General features: G+C 48.1%; 1 protein-coding gene across 8 annotated transcripts in view; it reads left to right on the forward strand.

Annotated features, from left to right (window-relative positions):
- LOC144113171 (uncharacterized) overlaps positions 1-15952 on the forward strand; it is a 74591-nt gene that overhangs the window by 44200 nt on the left and 14439 nt on the right. For 7 of the 8 annotated variants that reach the window (XM_077646105.1, XM_077646107.1, XM_077646109.1 and 4 more), the window contains exons 1-4: positions 2882-3012; positions 3725-4170; positions 6588-6898; positions 15525-15704. In XM_077646105.1, the coding sequence (XP_077502231.1) occupies positions 3847-4170; positions 6588-6898; positions 15525-15543 (654 nt within the window). In that variant the 5' untranslated portion in view covers positions 2882-3012; positions 3725-3846 and the 3' untranslated portion in view covers positions 15544-15704. Of the gene's footprint in view, positions 1-2881; positions 3013-3724; positions 4171-6587; positions 6899-15524; positions 15705-15952 lie in introns of those variants that run through there. The other variant, XM_077646110.1, reaches the window with a different exon arrangement.

Here is a 15952-nt window from a genome sequence, read left to right on the forward strand (position 1 = left end):
TACGAGTAGGGGGCAAGTTCTCCGAGCCTCGTCCGGTGGAACTGGGCGTGCTGCAGGGCTCTGTCTTATCCCCGTTTCTGTTTAATGTGGCCATGTCGGTGGTGCCGGCCTGCCTACCCACTAGCGGCCGACACCATGTGTACATGTCCATATACGCGGACGACATTGCTCTGTGGTGCCGGGGGCCACCGGGCGAGGCGCTCCGTGTGCGGGAGTGCTAGGGTGCCTTCAGTGAGCGCTGACAGCAATTGACGCCTGCTTGCACGGCCTAGGTCTGTCGCTGAGCGCGGACAAATCGGTAGCCATGGCTTGCGTTTCGCGCTCTCGCGCGCGCCTTGCGCCACTGGACGGGAGGGACTCCGATTCTTTGGCGTAAATTGGTGCGGTACCTTGGCCTGGACATCGACTGGCGCCTTTCATTCCGTCCCGCGGCGACCAAGGCCTGTTTGCAGATGAAGAGGATCACCGCTGCCGTGCAACTCACCGCTCGAGGCCAGCTACGGCATCTCCCAGCAAGCCGCGCTGCGACTGCATGTTCAACGCCGCAGAATTGGGGGCGGCACTCTACGCGTTACCGCTCGTCTCGGTGCGCAAACCGTGCTGGAGGAAACTGGAGCTCCAGCACCGAAAGTCCCTGCGCGTGTGCCTCGGCCTGCCAAAAAACTCCCAGTGCTCCGCAACACTGGCCGAAAGAGGAGCGTGGCCGCTCCAGCTCCAAGCAGCGCGCAGGGCGCTGCACCACGTCGACCGGCTACATCGCGCACCGGCCGGCGGCTCGCTACTGCAGCGGATGTGCACGCACCCACGCTCACGAATGGGTGCGGCGCTTCAGGAATACGAGCGCCTAACAGAAGCCGTCCCCCCCCCCCCCCCCCCCCCCCCGGCCCATGCCCGCCCTGGGCTGCTGCCTCGGAGATACAGCGAGGAATCGTCGGCATCGCGGGAAAGCGCAGCACACCCCTGTGCGCTGTGCAGCAGCTGACCAGAGCCGTCATACACGGGGAGCTTCAGGTCGACCGTCTCCTCGTGTACACCGACGGCTCAGTGGTTCGCGACAGCCGCTCCCTCGCAGCGGCGGCTACCATACCCGCCCTGCGGCTGCACAGTCAGACACCCACCACCTTCCTGGGCTCCTCCACCACGGCGGAGCTGATGCGGAACCTGCTGCTCTCCATCGACCCTCCGACACCCAGGAGTGCTCTGCTGTGCGACTCCCGCACCGCCCTCACCCGCCTGCAGTGCAACGGCCGTGGTACCCCACTAGTGCGCGACATTTGCGCAAGCATCGAGTGCTTAGCGCAGAAAGGATGCGTTATGCTTGTACAGTGGGTGCCCGGCTACTGCGGCATCGCTGGCAACGAGGAGGCCGACGAACTCGCGACCGCCGCACACCAGCTACCGCCAAGTGATCTCCCCCTTGCGCTGGAGGACTTGCGCGCGGTCATTCACGAACATCTCCGAAGACAGCACCCCGACCCACGCATCGCCGGAGGTGAGCGCATCGCCAGCATCAACGGCTGCCCCCTCTTTTGCGGTCACAACGTGCGATGATCCCCCGCGCGCGCATCGGCTGCGTGTGGCCAGGGGAACGACGGGTGCGTCACGGACTCGCGACGAGTGATGTGTGTGATGGATGCAGTGCAGTGGAGACACTGGAGCACCTGCTCCTTCGCTGTGCCGCGTTCGCTGACGCTCGTCGTGATATGCTCGCGGCCTACAGGGCGCTGGGCATACTCCCAGACTCGCTCAAGACGCTATTGTGGCCGCAGGGCAGTGCGCGCACCCGTGAGCGAACCATGGTGAACCTCTGTGCATTTCTCGAACAGACGGGCTTGACGTCCCGTCTGTTTTGCGCCAGGTAGGGACGCGCAGTGACCGAACGTTCCGCGTGCACTATCTTGGACGATTAACAGCTGCGCTCCCCACCCCAGCTGTTGTGTGCAAAGTGTTGTGCGCGTGTTTTTATTTTTACTTTTTTTCCTCCTTGACTGTACACGCGCACAACCTGGACAACTTTATTTCTACTCTTTGTAAATAGTGTATATATGACCACTCCCTATGTCCTTTCTTGCTGTCCCCTCACCTCTTTCATTTCTCTTCTTCATACTGCCTGTTTTCCTTTATTTCCGCTGCCCCAGCTCAGGTGCCGCCGCCAAAGTGATGGCAGATGCCGGGGTTAGCAAAGCTCTTTTAACTTCCGTTTTTATTATTTTTATCAATAAACACTTACTACTACTACTATCGCGGGCGTGCACTTGGACAATATTTGGGTCAACTCTCTACATCCTTCGGTCTTGGCTTCTACCACGCTAGCATCGCTTCGTTGGCACAAACTCCCTCTTGTCCGTTCAAGGTATGACACCTGTTGCCGTTACCACGCCAGCGGTGCCTCGTTCTAGCTGAGCGTTTTTTACGGCCAGCGGAAAGAAGCGGACGAGCGCAGACGCCACTTCGCATGCGCATGTCGCTGGGCTGGCCAGCGTTTTTACGGAGCGAAGCTTACGCTACTTACGCCCGCTGGGAATCCTCCATGTCTCCAGCGGAGCGATAGGCAGCGCAGGAGCATGCGTATAGTGAACTAGAATACTATACTATAGGTATTCTAGTTCACTATAAGCATGGAGGAAGAAAAACTTCCTCCATGACTATAAGCATACGTAAGAGCGCGCAATTAAGGTAGCCGATTAAGGTAGGGGTATTCAAGATGGAAGCCGTCAACACAAGCATCGGCGCTGGTTACCAAAATCACTTACCAAAAAAAAAATAACTAAAAATACAGAATCTACCTTTACTAAACAGTTTCAACGCATTATTAGCAGGCTTAATTGATATTCTTTTCACTCTAACTCGAAGTGTGACCGATAGGTGGAGCAGCAGAGCAAGCGTCTCCAAAGTCACTGGAACGGGAAATGTATTCTCTTTCCGCCGAAGTTCGCCGCTCTCGTGCTTTTGTTGCTTTTCGTATTCGGTCGACCGTCGGTCCTCGAAGTGTTTAGCAAGTAATTTCCGAAGGTAGTTGTTTAGCACAGTTTTTGCCTTTTGGTGTGACGGGACTGTCCAGATTGCACTTCGTGGCGTAAGCTTCGTTTAACATGACGGTTATCATGCCTGATTTGAGGCTGGAAGCTGCGTTCACTGTGGGGACTGAACCACTGCTGGTGGCTCCAGTAGTAGCAGAGATCTTCATACATAGGTGGCAAGTTAAATTTCGGGTAGGCATATGAAGTCTGTCGCACTGCTGCTCACACTCAAATAACTAAAATTAACAAACTGCTGCGGCAACAGCCGTACTGCGTACTGACCGGGGAGGTCGTAGTTGTTATCCTCATACAATGGCACATGCCCACACATGGGATCGGCCAAGAATTGAGATGTGGAGTTTTCAGATAGATTTTTTGCATGGATGAAAATAAAATTATGGCTGGGGAAGCAAGAAGTGAACAAATAAAAAAGAAACACCGAAATAGAACGGGAAATGCATAACGCGCGCAGGAGTTGGGCACCGGGGAGGTCTCTTTATAAAGGCAGCATTACCATGTAACGTCCTCGTGAGAGCCTTAAGCAAGTGATATTTTTTATGTGGGGGAGCTACCTCTCGCTTCCCTTTGACGCCATCACTGGTTGGCTTTGCTGCCTGTTTCGACAGTTCTCTGATTCTGCAGCGGTATGAAGCCACCGCATCTTGCAAAGCACGTACTCAACTGTCCTTTTTTTTTTTTTACAGCGCAGCGGTTAAAGGCCCATTCCGTGGGTTGAACGCCGGGGCAGCGCGAACGACGATGATAAAGCAGTTCGCATGCTCCTCGGGGGAGATCGTGCGAGGCAATTCCTGCTACACAATGTACGATGCAGCCGGTACAAGTGCTCCGTTTGGCGCGGCTGCTGAACGCACCGCCCGCACAGAGGCACAGCGCCTCCGGCGCCAGGATCCAGCGGTGCGCGCCGCCCGTGCAGAGGCTCAGCGCCACCGGCACCACGATCGCGAGGAGTCTGCCGCTGAAGAACCGTAGCGGCAGTGCCGAGAGGACTCGGGAGAGCCCGCCTCAGTGGAAGCTTGGCCCAGCTGCCGAGAGGACCGAGGGCAGCCCGCCGCAGAAGCAGAAGCTCAGCACCGCCGCCGAGAAGAGCTGGCCGTTCGTGCGGCCGAGGCCGAAATGCAGAGCCATTAAGGTTCGTAAAAAGTGTGTGTGCCATGAAGACTTTCCAGCAGCAGCTGAGAGACAACAGTGTGGGTTCAGTGTGTGGTGGCTGTGGTCTCAAACCACATGGAATCGCTACCGAACAGACAATTAAGCAGTGCACATTTTCCAATTCGTACCTGTCCAGAGCAACGATAACAATTGTGTCTCAAAGCCAGCCCACGTCTCACTTCAAAACGCAGTGTGTGGGAGATTCGTATCTCCGTGAATCCCGTTCATGCAGCTCCGATGGCTTATGCATATACCGGACGGCCTATGTCTGCGGTACCCACGGAATTTTTTATCACATCAGATGAAGTTGGTGAACTGTGTGCTGCAAAGTATGACAGTGGCTCGCTAGTGATGGCTCTGTAGCATTCACCAAAGATGTCGTGGATTTTCTGCACATCACATTAATAACACATGTTAGTAGTGGGGGACTCAGTGTAGACAAAAAGTCAAACAAGAACTTCGTGCTAGTCATGTACAAAATCATTCAGTTCCTGTGCCTTGTAACTCCTCTCACTGCTGTGACACTCTCCCAAAAGACATGCAAACGTCAGAATCAGACCTTGGTCCAACACCTCAAACACATCTCCTGCCACTTCTCAGTTCCCAAGGCTTCCATCATGACTGCCAAAGACTGGGAGAGAAGTGCTTGTAGAAGAGCGAGTATGTTTGGGAGAGAAAAGAGTGGTCTTTAACTATCTACATACATGCCTTTCTCAAATTCTTTACCTCAATCTATTGCGATATGAAATTGCCTCAACAGCTGTGCCAAAAATTTGCATTATTAAGTATCCTAATTGTCCAGTAAATTGTTTTTTTTTGACAGAGTGTGTTCTGCTGGCAGCCAGGAGAACTTACAGGCTGAAATTCTGCCAGAACTCGCGTCTGATTGGCTTCAGGAATCCACGCGGTATTTTGCTATGGAAACAGGAACCAATTTTGGTCTGACAAATTATATCTGTAGGTTGCAATTTTTAATAGGATGTATATAATGGGACCAAGTTGTCGGGCGCCTCTCAGCCAGGTGCCGTGCCTGCATATTTTGACTTGAATCCCTTCATATGCTTGTGCTTCCATATCTGCATGCTGTTCAAATGGTTTTACATGACATTCTACCAGGTGTTCGGTTTTCTTATACGCAGTTGTCTTTTGAGAAAAACAATAAATGAGAATATCGAAAACAGTAATATTTGCTCTGACTCCCTAAGCGTACTCGCATCAGTTTACTCAGGAAATACAATCACACCATTACTTGGAGACATCGTACGCAGTACAACCACAATGCAAGGACATAAATTTATGCTCGATTCTGAGTCTTGTCAAAATCTGTAGCAGTGAGAGAGTGGATTCAAATGCCACACAGCTATCAGAGGGAACATTAAGAAGGGAAATATGCTCTAGTTTAAAGACTGCCTGAAGTTTGTACAGTGTGAACTGAGAGGTAAGTGGTAGGTTGCATGGAATAATAAACTGCACCTGGGTTAAGCCCATTTTTGGAGAACAGAAATCACGCACACACCAAGATTTTTTCAACACAACGTAATTTTTGCATTGGGCACTCACTTTACACACAGGTTTATTCGCATAAAACAAAGGAAACATATATCTGAACTGAGCAGAGAAGTGGTCAGGATAAATCATTTTATTGTCGTGCATAAAGCTCTCGAGAAACTAAAGAAGCATCATGTCTCACGATTTTGGGACATTCCTTTCTACCATACATTGCTCCTCCGCAAAAATGCGCTCATTGACTGTTCTCGTGTTTGTTCTTGTGAGAAGCAAAGCTGCTGAACAAGCATTAACCTTTCACAGAATTATTTCTTTTCCAAAAAAGCAGACATGTTTAACCTTGTGTCTGCAAATGATAGTGTTAGTTGCTTATGTGCCATAAAACCCAACATAACACACAGTGGGGCCTTGCAGGGACTGCAGCCATCGTGGACTACCTGAGTGCAGTGGAAGCGTAATGGATAACAATGAATCCAGGCTTTTCTTTGTCCTGAATAAGTGATAGCACTAGAGTATACCTCAAATTGCAATTTTAAATTTCTGCATCACCTAGCTGGAACTGGACATGCCAGAGTTTCTCATCCATCTGGAACAGGACTAAGCCTGGTGTCAACATATGACAGAATGATGGGGTACTGCTTCGTGTTCCCATCTTTTCATATGCTATCCTGGCAAGTTTTTCTGAGGCTGCTTTTTATCTCTTCTGCGATGAGTGCAGGCCACTTCATAGCTGTGACAACTTGTGCTCAAGCAAATCATAGCTATGTGGGTTAATTGGACAGACATGGGAGAGGCCTTTGCCCTGCAGTGGGTGCAGTCAGGTTGATGATGATGATGATGATGGGTCATAGCGTTCTTACAACCATGCTATCACACCCGTTCTATGTCTAGGTCCTGCTGGTGTCCCTCCTGGCAGCTCCCATGAACGTTGTGACCCCCGGAGTGTGCCCTGCTCTACGGAGTGTGCCAGTACCTATCTCGGCAAGCTTCGACTGGGATGTTGATGATAGTCTGGTGTTCCTGTTTCATCACTTCCCTGCATTTCCACACTGGCACCCAGGTCTGGCAGCAGCTGTGAATCTAATCTGGCAACAAGGACCCACTGGGGGCATATTATCTGAGGGGCGGATACTTAAGCGGCCTCTGCAAGACGTCCGGGGCACAGCATTTTGGTCACGTGATTACACCTTCTCTACGCCCAGGTTAGTTTTCTACAACCTACTAAATGTTACCATAGTTCTAATAATAACAAATGTGTAATAACAGTGCCATGCGCTCCAGTGACTTGTTCATGGGAAAGTATCTTGCCCAGTTGACTTCTGCTGTTACTGCCTTGTCAAAGGTTTTGTTGATACTATCCAGAACACTACCAGCTTTATAGAGAGTGACCTGCTTATGAGTAACTGCACCAGTGCCCTGGATTAATTTTTTTTTGCTGCTTTAGTTCACTCAACTGCCAGTGCCGCCACTAGCTCTGGAACTTACTCCCACGCTGCTGTGGTGCATTCTGTTAACATCCCTTGGTGGCCGTGTTTACCAGTGTTTTATCAGTTGTAGTTGGCTGTGGGTGCATGCTTAGCGTGTTTTAATGCTATGTGCTGTGGTCACCATGTTCTGAACTCGTGATATTACTAGCAATTTTGTCAGCTACATAGTGAAAAAATCGTGTGCATTTTTATACTGCTGTGTTACTCTTTGCAAATGAAGCACCGATGATGCGAATTTCTCTTTATGACTTTCATACAACTGTTGTGCGAAACTGGTTGCTCAGCAGGATCTGTTGGCAAACAGAAAGTAAACTATTTACCGAATATAAATAGTTATGAGGTGCAAGAGAAAAATGTGCCCAAAATGGCAGCACTTGATTCAGGTTGATAAGTACTTCCTTAGTTGTTGCCCGCGGTTTTTCTGTGAGCTCAAAACACGTTGCAGAACCAGGAAAAATCTTCGTTTATTCCGACTGGCTACAGTAAAGTTGGGAGCCTTGATTTCAAGGAAAATGTCATTAAGGCCAAATCCAACAGATTGTCCTGACATTTCCTGAGATTTTTCAGACAATCATTTCCAGATATTTCTGATTTCAACAGGATGGCAAGAAACTTGCAAAGGTCTGCAGACATATATAGCTCTTGAACAAAGTGGCAAATGTCCCTCAGAGGAGACCCTCCAACCAGTGGTGGCTGCCTATTGCCATGACATTGCTGTCAGCTACCTTGACCCAGCTGGCAACTTATCGCAGGTGGCTAGCAGGTAGAAAGCTACTGACAGCAACTTTATGACAGTGGGTAGCTGCCAATGAATGGAGGATCTCCTTTGACAGACGTTTGCTGCTTCTTTCTTGAGATTTCTTGAGAACAAAGAAAAAAATTGTGGTACATAAATAACATATAAACAGCAACAATAAGAAAATAGTAAAATCAAGGTATCAACAGCTACAATGGAAACAGTTTGGTTTGTGGGGAGTTTAACATCCCAAAGTGACTCTGACTATGAGGGGCGCCGGAGTGAAGGGCTCCGGAAATTTCGACAACCTGGTGTTCTTTAACGTGCACTGACATCGCACAGTACACGGGAGTATAGAATTTCTCCTCCATCGAAATTCAACCGCCATGGCCAGGATCGAACCCACGTCTTTCGGGTCAGCAGCCAAGCGCCATAACCACTGAGCCACTGCAGCAGCTACAATGGAAACAAATATACCTATAAGAACAGCTTCACACGCTTCAAATATGCCACAAGCAATGGAAATATCAGCAATGTGCTTTGGTAATGCATTCCACTCACTTATAGTATTCAGAAAAAAATTTGCATTTAAAAGTATTGTTTACTGTTCCATATTCTCAGATCATTTTCCTGGTATCAAAATGTGAGTCTGTACTCAAGGCATGAAGGGCAAATAGGTTGTGACTGTTAATTCTATCATTTGTTACTCATTGGGAACAAGTTCATTTTTACCTGTTAAACAAATCTAACTGTTTATCTTTCTAGATTGTCAAAACTTTCTTCGAGTAAGCTATAGAGCTTTCAAAGCTTCGATGTAGACGTTAATATGGTCGTGCCAACTCAGTGTCTGTAATAGCAACCCTGAGATATTTAAGAGCCTTCTGTTCCGTAATTACAGTGTAATCTATAGAACAAAAATGTTGCAAAATGTTTGTTCTTGCACATGCAGAAACACTAAGCACTTATCAGCGTATTGGAACGTGTTCCATTTCTTGCATCCACTAGAAACTTCTACACCTTTTTCGCAGTCATCTGTGAAAAACTTTATCTTAATATCAGTATCTGTGATATTTTCAATATCAATAACATAAATAAGGAATAAAGTTGACCCCTAAATTGAACTTTGTGGTACCCGCGATGTACCCTGCAATCTCTATGAGCAGTACTCGTCAAATTGAACATCCCGATAGAGGTTTTCTAAGCAGGCCATCCTACAATAGATTACTCCACTGTTTATTCCAATGGTGTGATGTTTCTGTAATAATTTAATATGAGGCACTCTGTCAAAACCTATGGCATAGTCCAATAAAATGTTTTTTTTTGTGTTATTGTTGGTGAAAAGTCATGACATGTGGTATGCAGCTGTGTTTCAGTTGACAAACCCTGCCGAAACCCATTCTGGGCCTCTGATAACAGTTTGCTTTCTTCCAGTAATATGGTGAAGTTCCGGCAGATTATCTGGTCTTAATGCTTTGCAGCTTATTGAGGTCAAAGAAATCGGGCGGTAGTTGGAAACACGAGTGATCAGTTGAGCTGAATATAAGGCATGATGCAAGCAGTCCTCTAGAGTGATGAAAGAGAACATTGTGTAAGCGAAGTGCCATAAATGACAAACAAGTAGTGCCATTCTGTAAACGTCAGGAATGTTTTCATAAGGCCGCCGGCTTTTTTCGTGTCAAGGGGAAGCAGCAAGTTAAAAATACCTACCTGGCACATGACTTCTGGCATAAAAGAAGAAAACCCTACCAGGTCAGTAACGAAGCAATTATATTTTCCTGGATATGCACATTGGACATATTTTTAAATTCACAAGCAAATTCTTTGACATCTGTGACTGTTCAACTGTCAGCTATTAACAGAATACTTGTATATTTGTTACTGTTTATGTACCTCCAAAATTTGCCTGCTGCTTCTTTGAAGAAGTTGTGTAGGCATGCGGAAAAGGAAAACTGCAGTAACACTTCAGTAGCAGCCCAAGAAAACTTTATTGATGCATTTAAAGAGCACTAGTACTACGTGTTTAGAAATAGTGAAGGGTATGATACAATATACATTAATTACACAAAGAAGGGGAGCACCTGTGGAGTGACCACGTGGCAGCTGCCGGACACCAGATTGTGCTCGGCACGTTTGCGGCAGAGCGCCGCAAGTTACACCCCCTGTGGGCCGCCCGCCGCCGCTGGCACCGGGGTCCGATCTTTCCACACTTCTGTTCGCCTCCTGCTTGTCGATGCTTAATTCCCATGTGGTGCTTGAAGTAAATCGCCACTCGGTGCATCTAATGCCGTCGGGCACCGGCATGTGCACCCCTGCCGCCGCAGTATTGTCATACATAAAAGAAACCGAAACCAGTTTCTCTTACAGCCGCTTGTGCGCTACAGTCAATCAGGCTGCTGTGTCCTATGGGGGTGTCTACTCCACCGTGGTCTACTCTAACGCTTTAGCAGTCCCTTTCTCTATGCTGTTGTGTTGAGCCACGACACAGCAAATGCCACCTGACGTGCAGCTGGGCCTGCCCCTGTCAGCGATATCCCCAGCCTACGAGACGCCGACGTCTCGCTCACCTCGAGGCCGCTGCCAGCTAGGTACGTCCAGCTGGCCGTTGTTGGATGTGGGGCTCGGAGCCGCTCTCGATGGAACCACGGGTCATGGAACGACGCCTGCTCCGAACTCCGCCACGACCAGGACAGGACTGCAGACGAGTTAAACGAGTTGGGCGATGGGAGGAAGATTACGAGAGGGTTTATTCACATATTTACCAGATTAATGACCACAATGGAGGATGCAAAAGGAGGCTTAAGGAGCATCGAGGATGATCCCTAAATGGAGCATCCAGAAGGAGCATGATGGAGCATAATTCACTGCACTCGCTGTCCAGTTTTTAAACAGTTCTCCGTGCCTAGATTCCCCAGGTTGAGGACGTCTCTGCCAGGGTGGGAGTGGCCTAAAACTTGCATTATCGCACACAAACATGCACCACCGCGCATAGGGACATGCCCTCGTCACGTGTCGAGCCAGGGAGAGAGGAGGATGCCCTCAGGTCCACGCCGACTGTGGAGGGTGAAAGTTTTGTGGCCAGCCGAAAGTTCCCACGTGGGGCTGACACCTGTTCTTTAGATGTCAGCCGACGCGCTGGACAAGATCGCACGGTCGAGTCCAGTAGTCCGAAGGGCCACTTCGTTCTTGGCGATGAAGGCTGGCAGACGATGCCTGCTAATCCACCGCCATTTTCCCACGTTGACCGTCTTCTACCGGGAACCAGGCCGCATTAGTTCCCTCAGCTTAGTCACAGGCATTTGGGATTAGCTGCCGTTTGATCACTGCGGCGGGCTCTCCGTGGACTCCGGGCGACGCTCGTTGATGTACTCGGGTCGGGAACGTCGGAGCGATTTTTATCGCGTGGTTCGGAACCCTCCCGAAGAAGCTTAATGTTGGTTTCCAGCAGGTGAGCCATGCGACGACGCCGCTACTACAGACGGGCGGCTGCCGAATGTAACACCGTGGAGGTAGCTGGCCTAGCGCAAAGCCAAGAAGTTGTAAAGTTTCGGTTTCATTTGATATTTTTCGCGACTTTTTACTGCTGGTGTTTAGAATTAGTCAGCTGTTGCTACTTCGCATTCCACTCACATTCATTGTTCGGTGTGATGCACTTCATCGCTCTTTTTGTTTTCAGGAGATATATGCAATATTCGGAGTCCGAAACATGCGCTACCTCTGCAGGACATAAAAAGCTGCTCGCTTGGGTGACTTTGTTTCGGTTTTTCGTTTGTTTTTTACTGTTCTTATATATAGTTATTATAAGCATCTATGCTGCGGTGAATTATATGTTTTATGTTCCTCCATAAAGTTTGCTCTATAAAGATACTTTTAAATATATTGAACACAACAGGGCAGGCTAATGCTTAATCCGTCTAGCAGAGTTAGCGTAAAATATGTCTAGTAGAAGAGCCCCTTCCTGGCATCTTACCTTTCCGGCTTTAAATTGATGCAATGGAAATTTGTAATTGTTTGGCGCAAGATACGAGCAGAAAATGCGTGCTTGCATTAATCTCTGCTCTCTTTGCTATGTGCTGCATGAGAGACATTTGACTGCAGCGCTTCTAGCGGTCTGCGCCAGTCGCCGTTGACTCGAATCGTTTTGCTCTCTTGTGCGCAAAGTCAAATGCGAAACGTCACCGAAAGTCAAAAGTGCTGACCAATGAAATCAAAGGCGCAGAGCAAGCGTTGATCAGCTTGAAGCCTGTGGGTTAATCGAGCAGAATGGACAAGGCGGAGGTAATCTACGTGTCTGACGAATCCAGGGACACGGACGGCGACGGTGAAAAGCGCATTGAGCATTTCCGGCCTTACATGTCCGAGCTGGAGTTCATCTACTTGTCTGAAGAATCCACTGACGCGGACAGCGACCGTGAAGTGCGTGTTGAGCGTTTCCCGCCATACATGTCCATTACCATGGATTTGCGCTGGCTCTTGCCACTTTGGAGTGATTACCCACGGATTGCTCTATAGCTCATGTTGCGGCATGATGTAAGTGCGTGCGTTTTCTTGCCTGGCGCACCGTTGTATGCGAACAAAGGCCCAGCTATCCCACTCATAGTGCGACATGTCCTATGATGTACTATGAGCGGGATGTTCAAGACCATTGGGCCGTTGAATTTTTGTTCGTTACAGCTTGACGCCGCGGCGCGAAGATTTGATTATATCGTTTCTCTCCGCCCAAGTCATCGCTAGTTCAATCTTTCCTAGCTTCGGCTTTGCTTTCCTTCTTGTCAGCTTGAGCTGCCGCGGCCCTCGACCTTGGACGCTGTGGCTAGTTTCAAACGAACTGCGTATATGTGGCCTCTACTGCAAATCCATGTTTTCCTCCGCCCAGCTAGCACAGCGGCTAGGCTGCTAACTATTGTCTTCGGGAATTTAGGGAGTGGACTCCTCGCCGCTGCCTTTGCCAGTGGTGTTTTTGTTTATCCGTCGAGCATCGTGACCCACCTATTCTGTATTATACTGTCCCGGGTTGATATAACATAATTCTAAAACTGATTCCATTCCATTTTTGAATTTCTCGGCCGTGATTACTGGCCCGAGCGGCCCCACGCCACCGCTATTGCTAGGCTTGAGCCACTAATGAATAACGTATTCCCCATGCCCTACAAATTTTGTGGCATGACCTTGCAAGATATTTTAGTTATTCATATCAGAAGTTTGCAGACTTGTGCAAGGAAAGTGTTTTTGGCAAGATTAGAAAAAATAGTGAACTTAAGAAATCGGCAAAAACAACTGGAGACACTCCACAGTAAGCGGAAATTCTTTGTAAAAATTTTCATGTCCCTTCTTGCAATATATTTCCAGTTATTCGTGACCATATTTTGCAGAAACTGTTGTTTACGCAATTAAGCACCGACCTCCTCGTGATCAAGAATTTTTCGTACTTTGAGGTATCTTTTCCTGGGCGAAAATAATTGCAGATTCATTATTGCCAATCATTATCCAATGGACACACAAATATTCAAGACTACATGACCATGATGATGATGATAATAAAATATTTGGTCAATGAAGGTTTTGACCAGTCACCCACTGTGTTATCTGAAATAATTCAGAAATAATCTGAAATAATTGCACAGTTTTACTCTTAGGAGGATACTTTTAATGCTGATGAAACAGCATGTTTTTATCAGCTCCTGCGGGACAAGAGCATGCACTTCAAAAGGTGAGAAGTGCAAGGGCGAGAATAAGTCTCATCTCCGAGTGTCCGTGCTCTTTTGCTGCAATGCACTGTGGACAAAAATGCTGAAACCCCTAATCACTGGCAAATACGCCATACCTCGCTGCCTGAAAAATGTCGTTTCACTGCCATGTGACTACAAAGCGAACAAATGGGCATGGGTGACGCGGGAGTCGTTTTGCAAATGGTTGCTCAAGGTCGATGACGAGATGAGGAGGGAATGTAGACAAATTCTCCTCATCATGGATAACTGCTTTGCGCACATCGTAAACGTATGCCTCACGAACGTGCGTCTTGAATTCCTTCCACCCTACAACACATCGTTGCTCCAACCCCTGGATCAGGGGATTATAAGGTGCGTAAAAAAAGTTTCGGAAGCGCCTAGTGCAGCGATTGCTCATAAACCTTCGGCTCGGACTCCCGACAGCCATAAATGTCCACCAGGCTGCGGAAATCGTAACTAGGGCATGGTGGAACATAAATGTTTCTACCATCAACAACTGCTGGAGGAAAGCAGGCCTTGTGAAATCGCTGCTTCACACAGAAGACTGCGATGACGCTGATAGCATGGATGATGACAGTGTAAGAGTTGTGGACTGAAGTCACTGAGAAACTCTCTGTAGACTCTTCTGTAACTTTTTCCCTTGTGCTTTTGCCCTTGTGGCAGCATTTTCGAGTCGGACAATGCTGCCCTGACTTCAGCAGAGCTGACTGTAGAAGACATCGTGAGCAGTGTTCGCAAGAAGGAAGAGTGCGGCGAAGAAAATGAACTGGGCGACGATGCCGACTCACTGCCCGCAGACCAAGCAGACGAGCCTGTGCCTACTGCGGAGGTTCATGCATCCATAGGCAAACTTCACACATTCATCGGATGTTGTAGCGATGTGCCCGATTCTCTTCACCTGAAAGTTTAAGACATTGAAGAGTTTTTCCTGTAGTGCCTGTGTCATACTCGCCAGAAGAAAATCAGATTTCTTCAAGTAAAAGAGCTCTAAACGTCTCATTTGCATTCCTGTTTGAATAGTGCATAACTTGTTGTGTGCCCTTCCTGAAGGTACAGTATTTTCATTGTCCAGTAATATTACTACCTATTTACGCGAGTCTTTAGTTATTACGATATTTCAAAATAATGAACGATTATTTGCGACCCCGCGAAGTTCGTTGTATCGAGATTTCACTGTAGGCATACATGGGCTAAAGCAACTGCTCATGACAGATGAAAATCGTACTTAGGATGATTCCAGTAAAGCCAGCTTGCTCGCTTTAAGGGATCTCGAATTTAAGCTCAAATGTTTCGAGGTTCATTGGCAGAACCAAGCAGAGCAAACAGATGAACGTGGAGTTGCAGTATGAGGAGCAAATTCCGCCATCTGTCATTGCAGCCACTGAGGTATGTGGCTCTGGGGTTGTGGTGCTTGGTTGCTAACCCGAAAGACGCGGATTCAATCTAGGCTGCCGCGGTCCCATTTCAATGGAGGTGAAATGTTACAGACCAGTGTACTATGCAATGTCAATGCATGGTTAAGAATGCCAGGTGGATGGAATTATCAGGAGCCCATCACTGCGACGTCCCTCACAGCCTGAGTCGATTTGGGGCATTAAGACCCATAAAACCATTAACTCATAAACCACCTGGCATTGCATGCGTAAACATTTTCACCCAGTGGAAACACTTGATAGCAAAACACATTGGCCTGGCTGCTGCCAGTAGATTCATTCACAAGCAAAGTGAGAAGCCCTTCTAGTTTTTATTTATGCATACCAGCACTGTTCATTTTATCTTCCAAGTTGAGGCGGCATTTGCACTGGGAGCAGTGTAAAGCCAGATTCCTTTCCCTCTCTCTGATGTCTTATGTGTCGGTGTGTCTGATCGAATTTTTCAGGGTCCACCAACAAAACTAGGAAAGCGGAAGGGGAACTTGCCTGATGATGTCGTTCCCGTGGAACCACGAAGTTCAAGATCCCAAGAAGGAGAAGACGCAAGCGCTTCAATAGGCGCACCTGAGACCCGGAAGTGCAAGCCTGAGGTTCTCTTCACAGGCATAGACTGCACAGAAGAAGAGGTACAGCTTATAAGTCGTTTGTTAGTTTAGGCTGTTTGTATATGTAGTATAGAGTCTTAATGATATTTTTATGGTTGATCCATATTTTGCAATGATTCGAAATTTAAAAATGGGCCGCGCAAAAGTGAATTACCAGTGTTACAGTTCAGAATGATATAAGTTCTCAAGCCGCGATGGACGTTACAAACACTCAAACCACTGGGCACCTACCATCAGATGTCGAGGGATTATGGTGCCGTTCTAAATGG

This window comes from Amblyomma americanum, chromosome 1 (assembly GCF_052857255.1).
Source record: "Amblyomma americanum isolate KBUSLIRL-KWMA chromosome 1, ASM5285725v1, whole genome shotgun sequence".
NCBI lineage: Eukaryota > Metazoa > Arthropoda > Arachnida > Ixodida > Ixodidae > Amblyomma > Amblyomma americanum.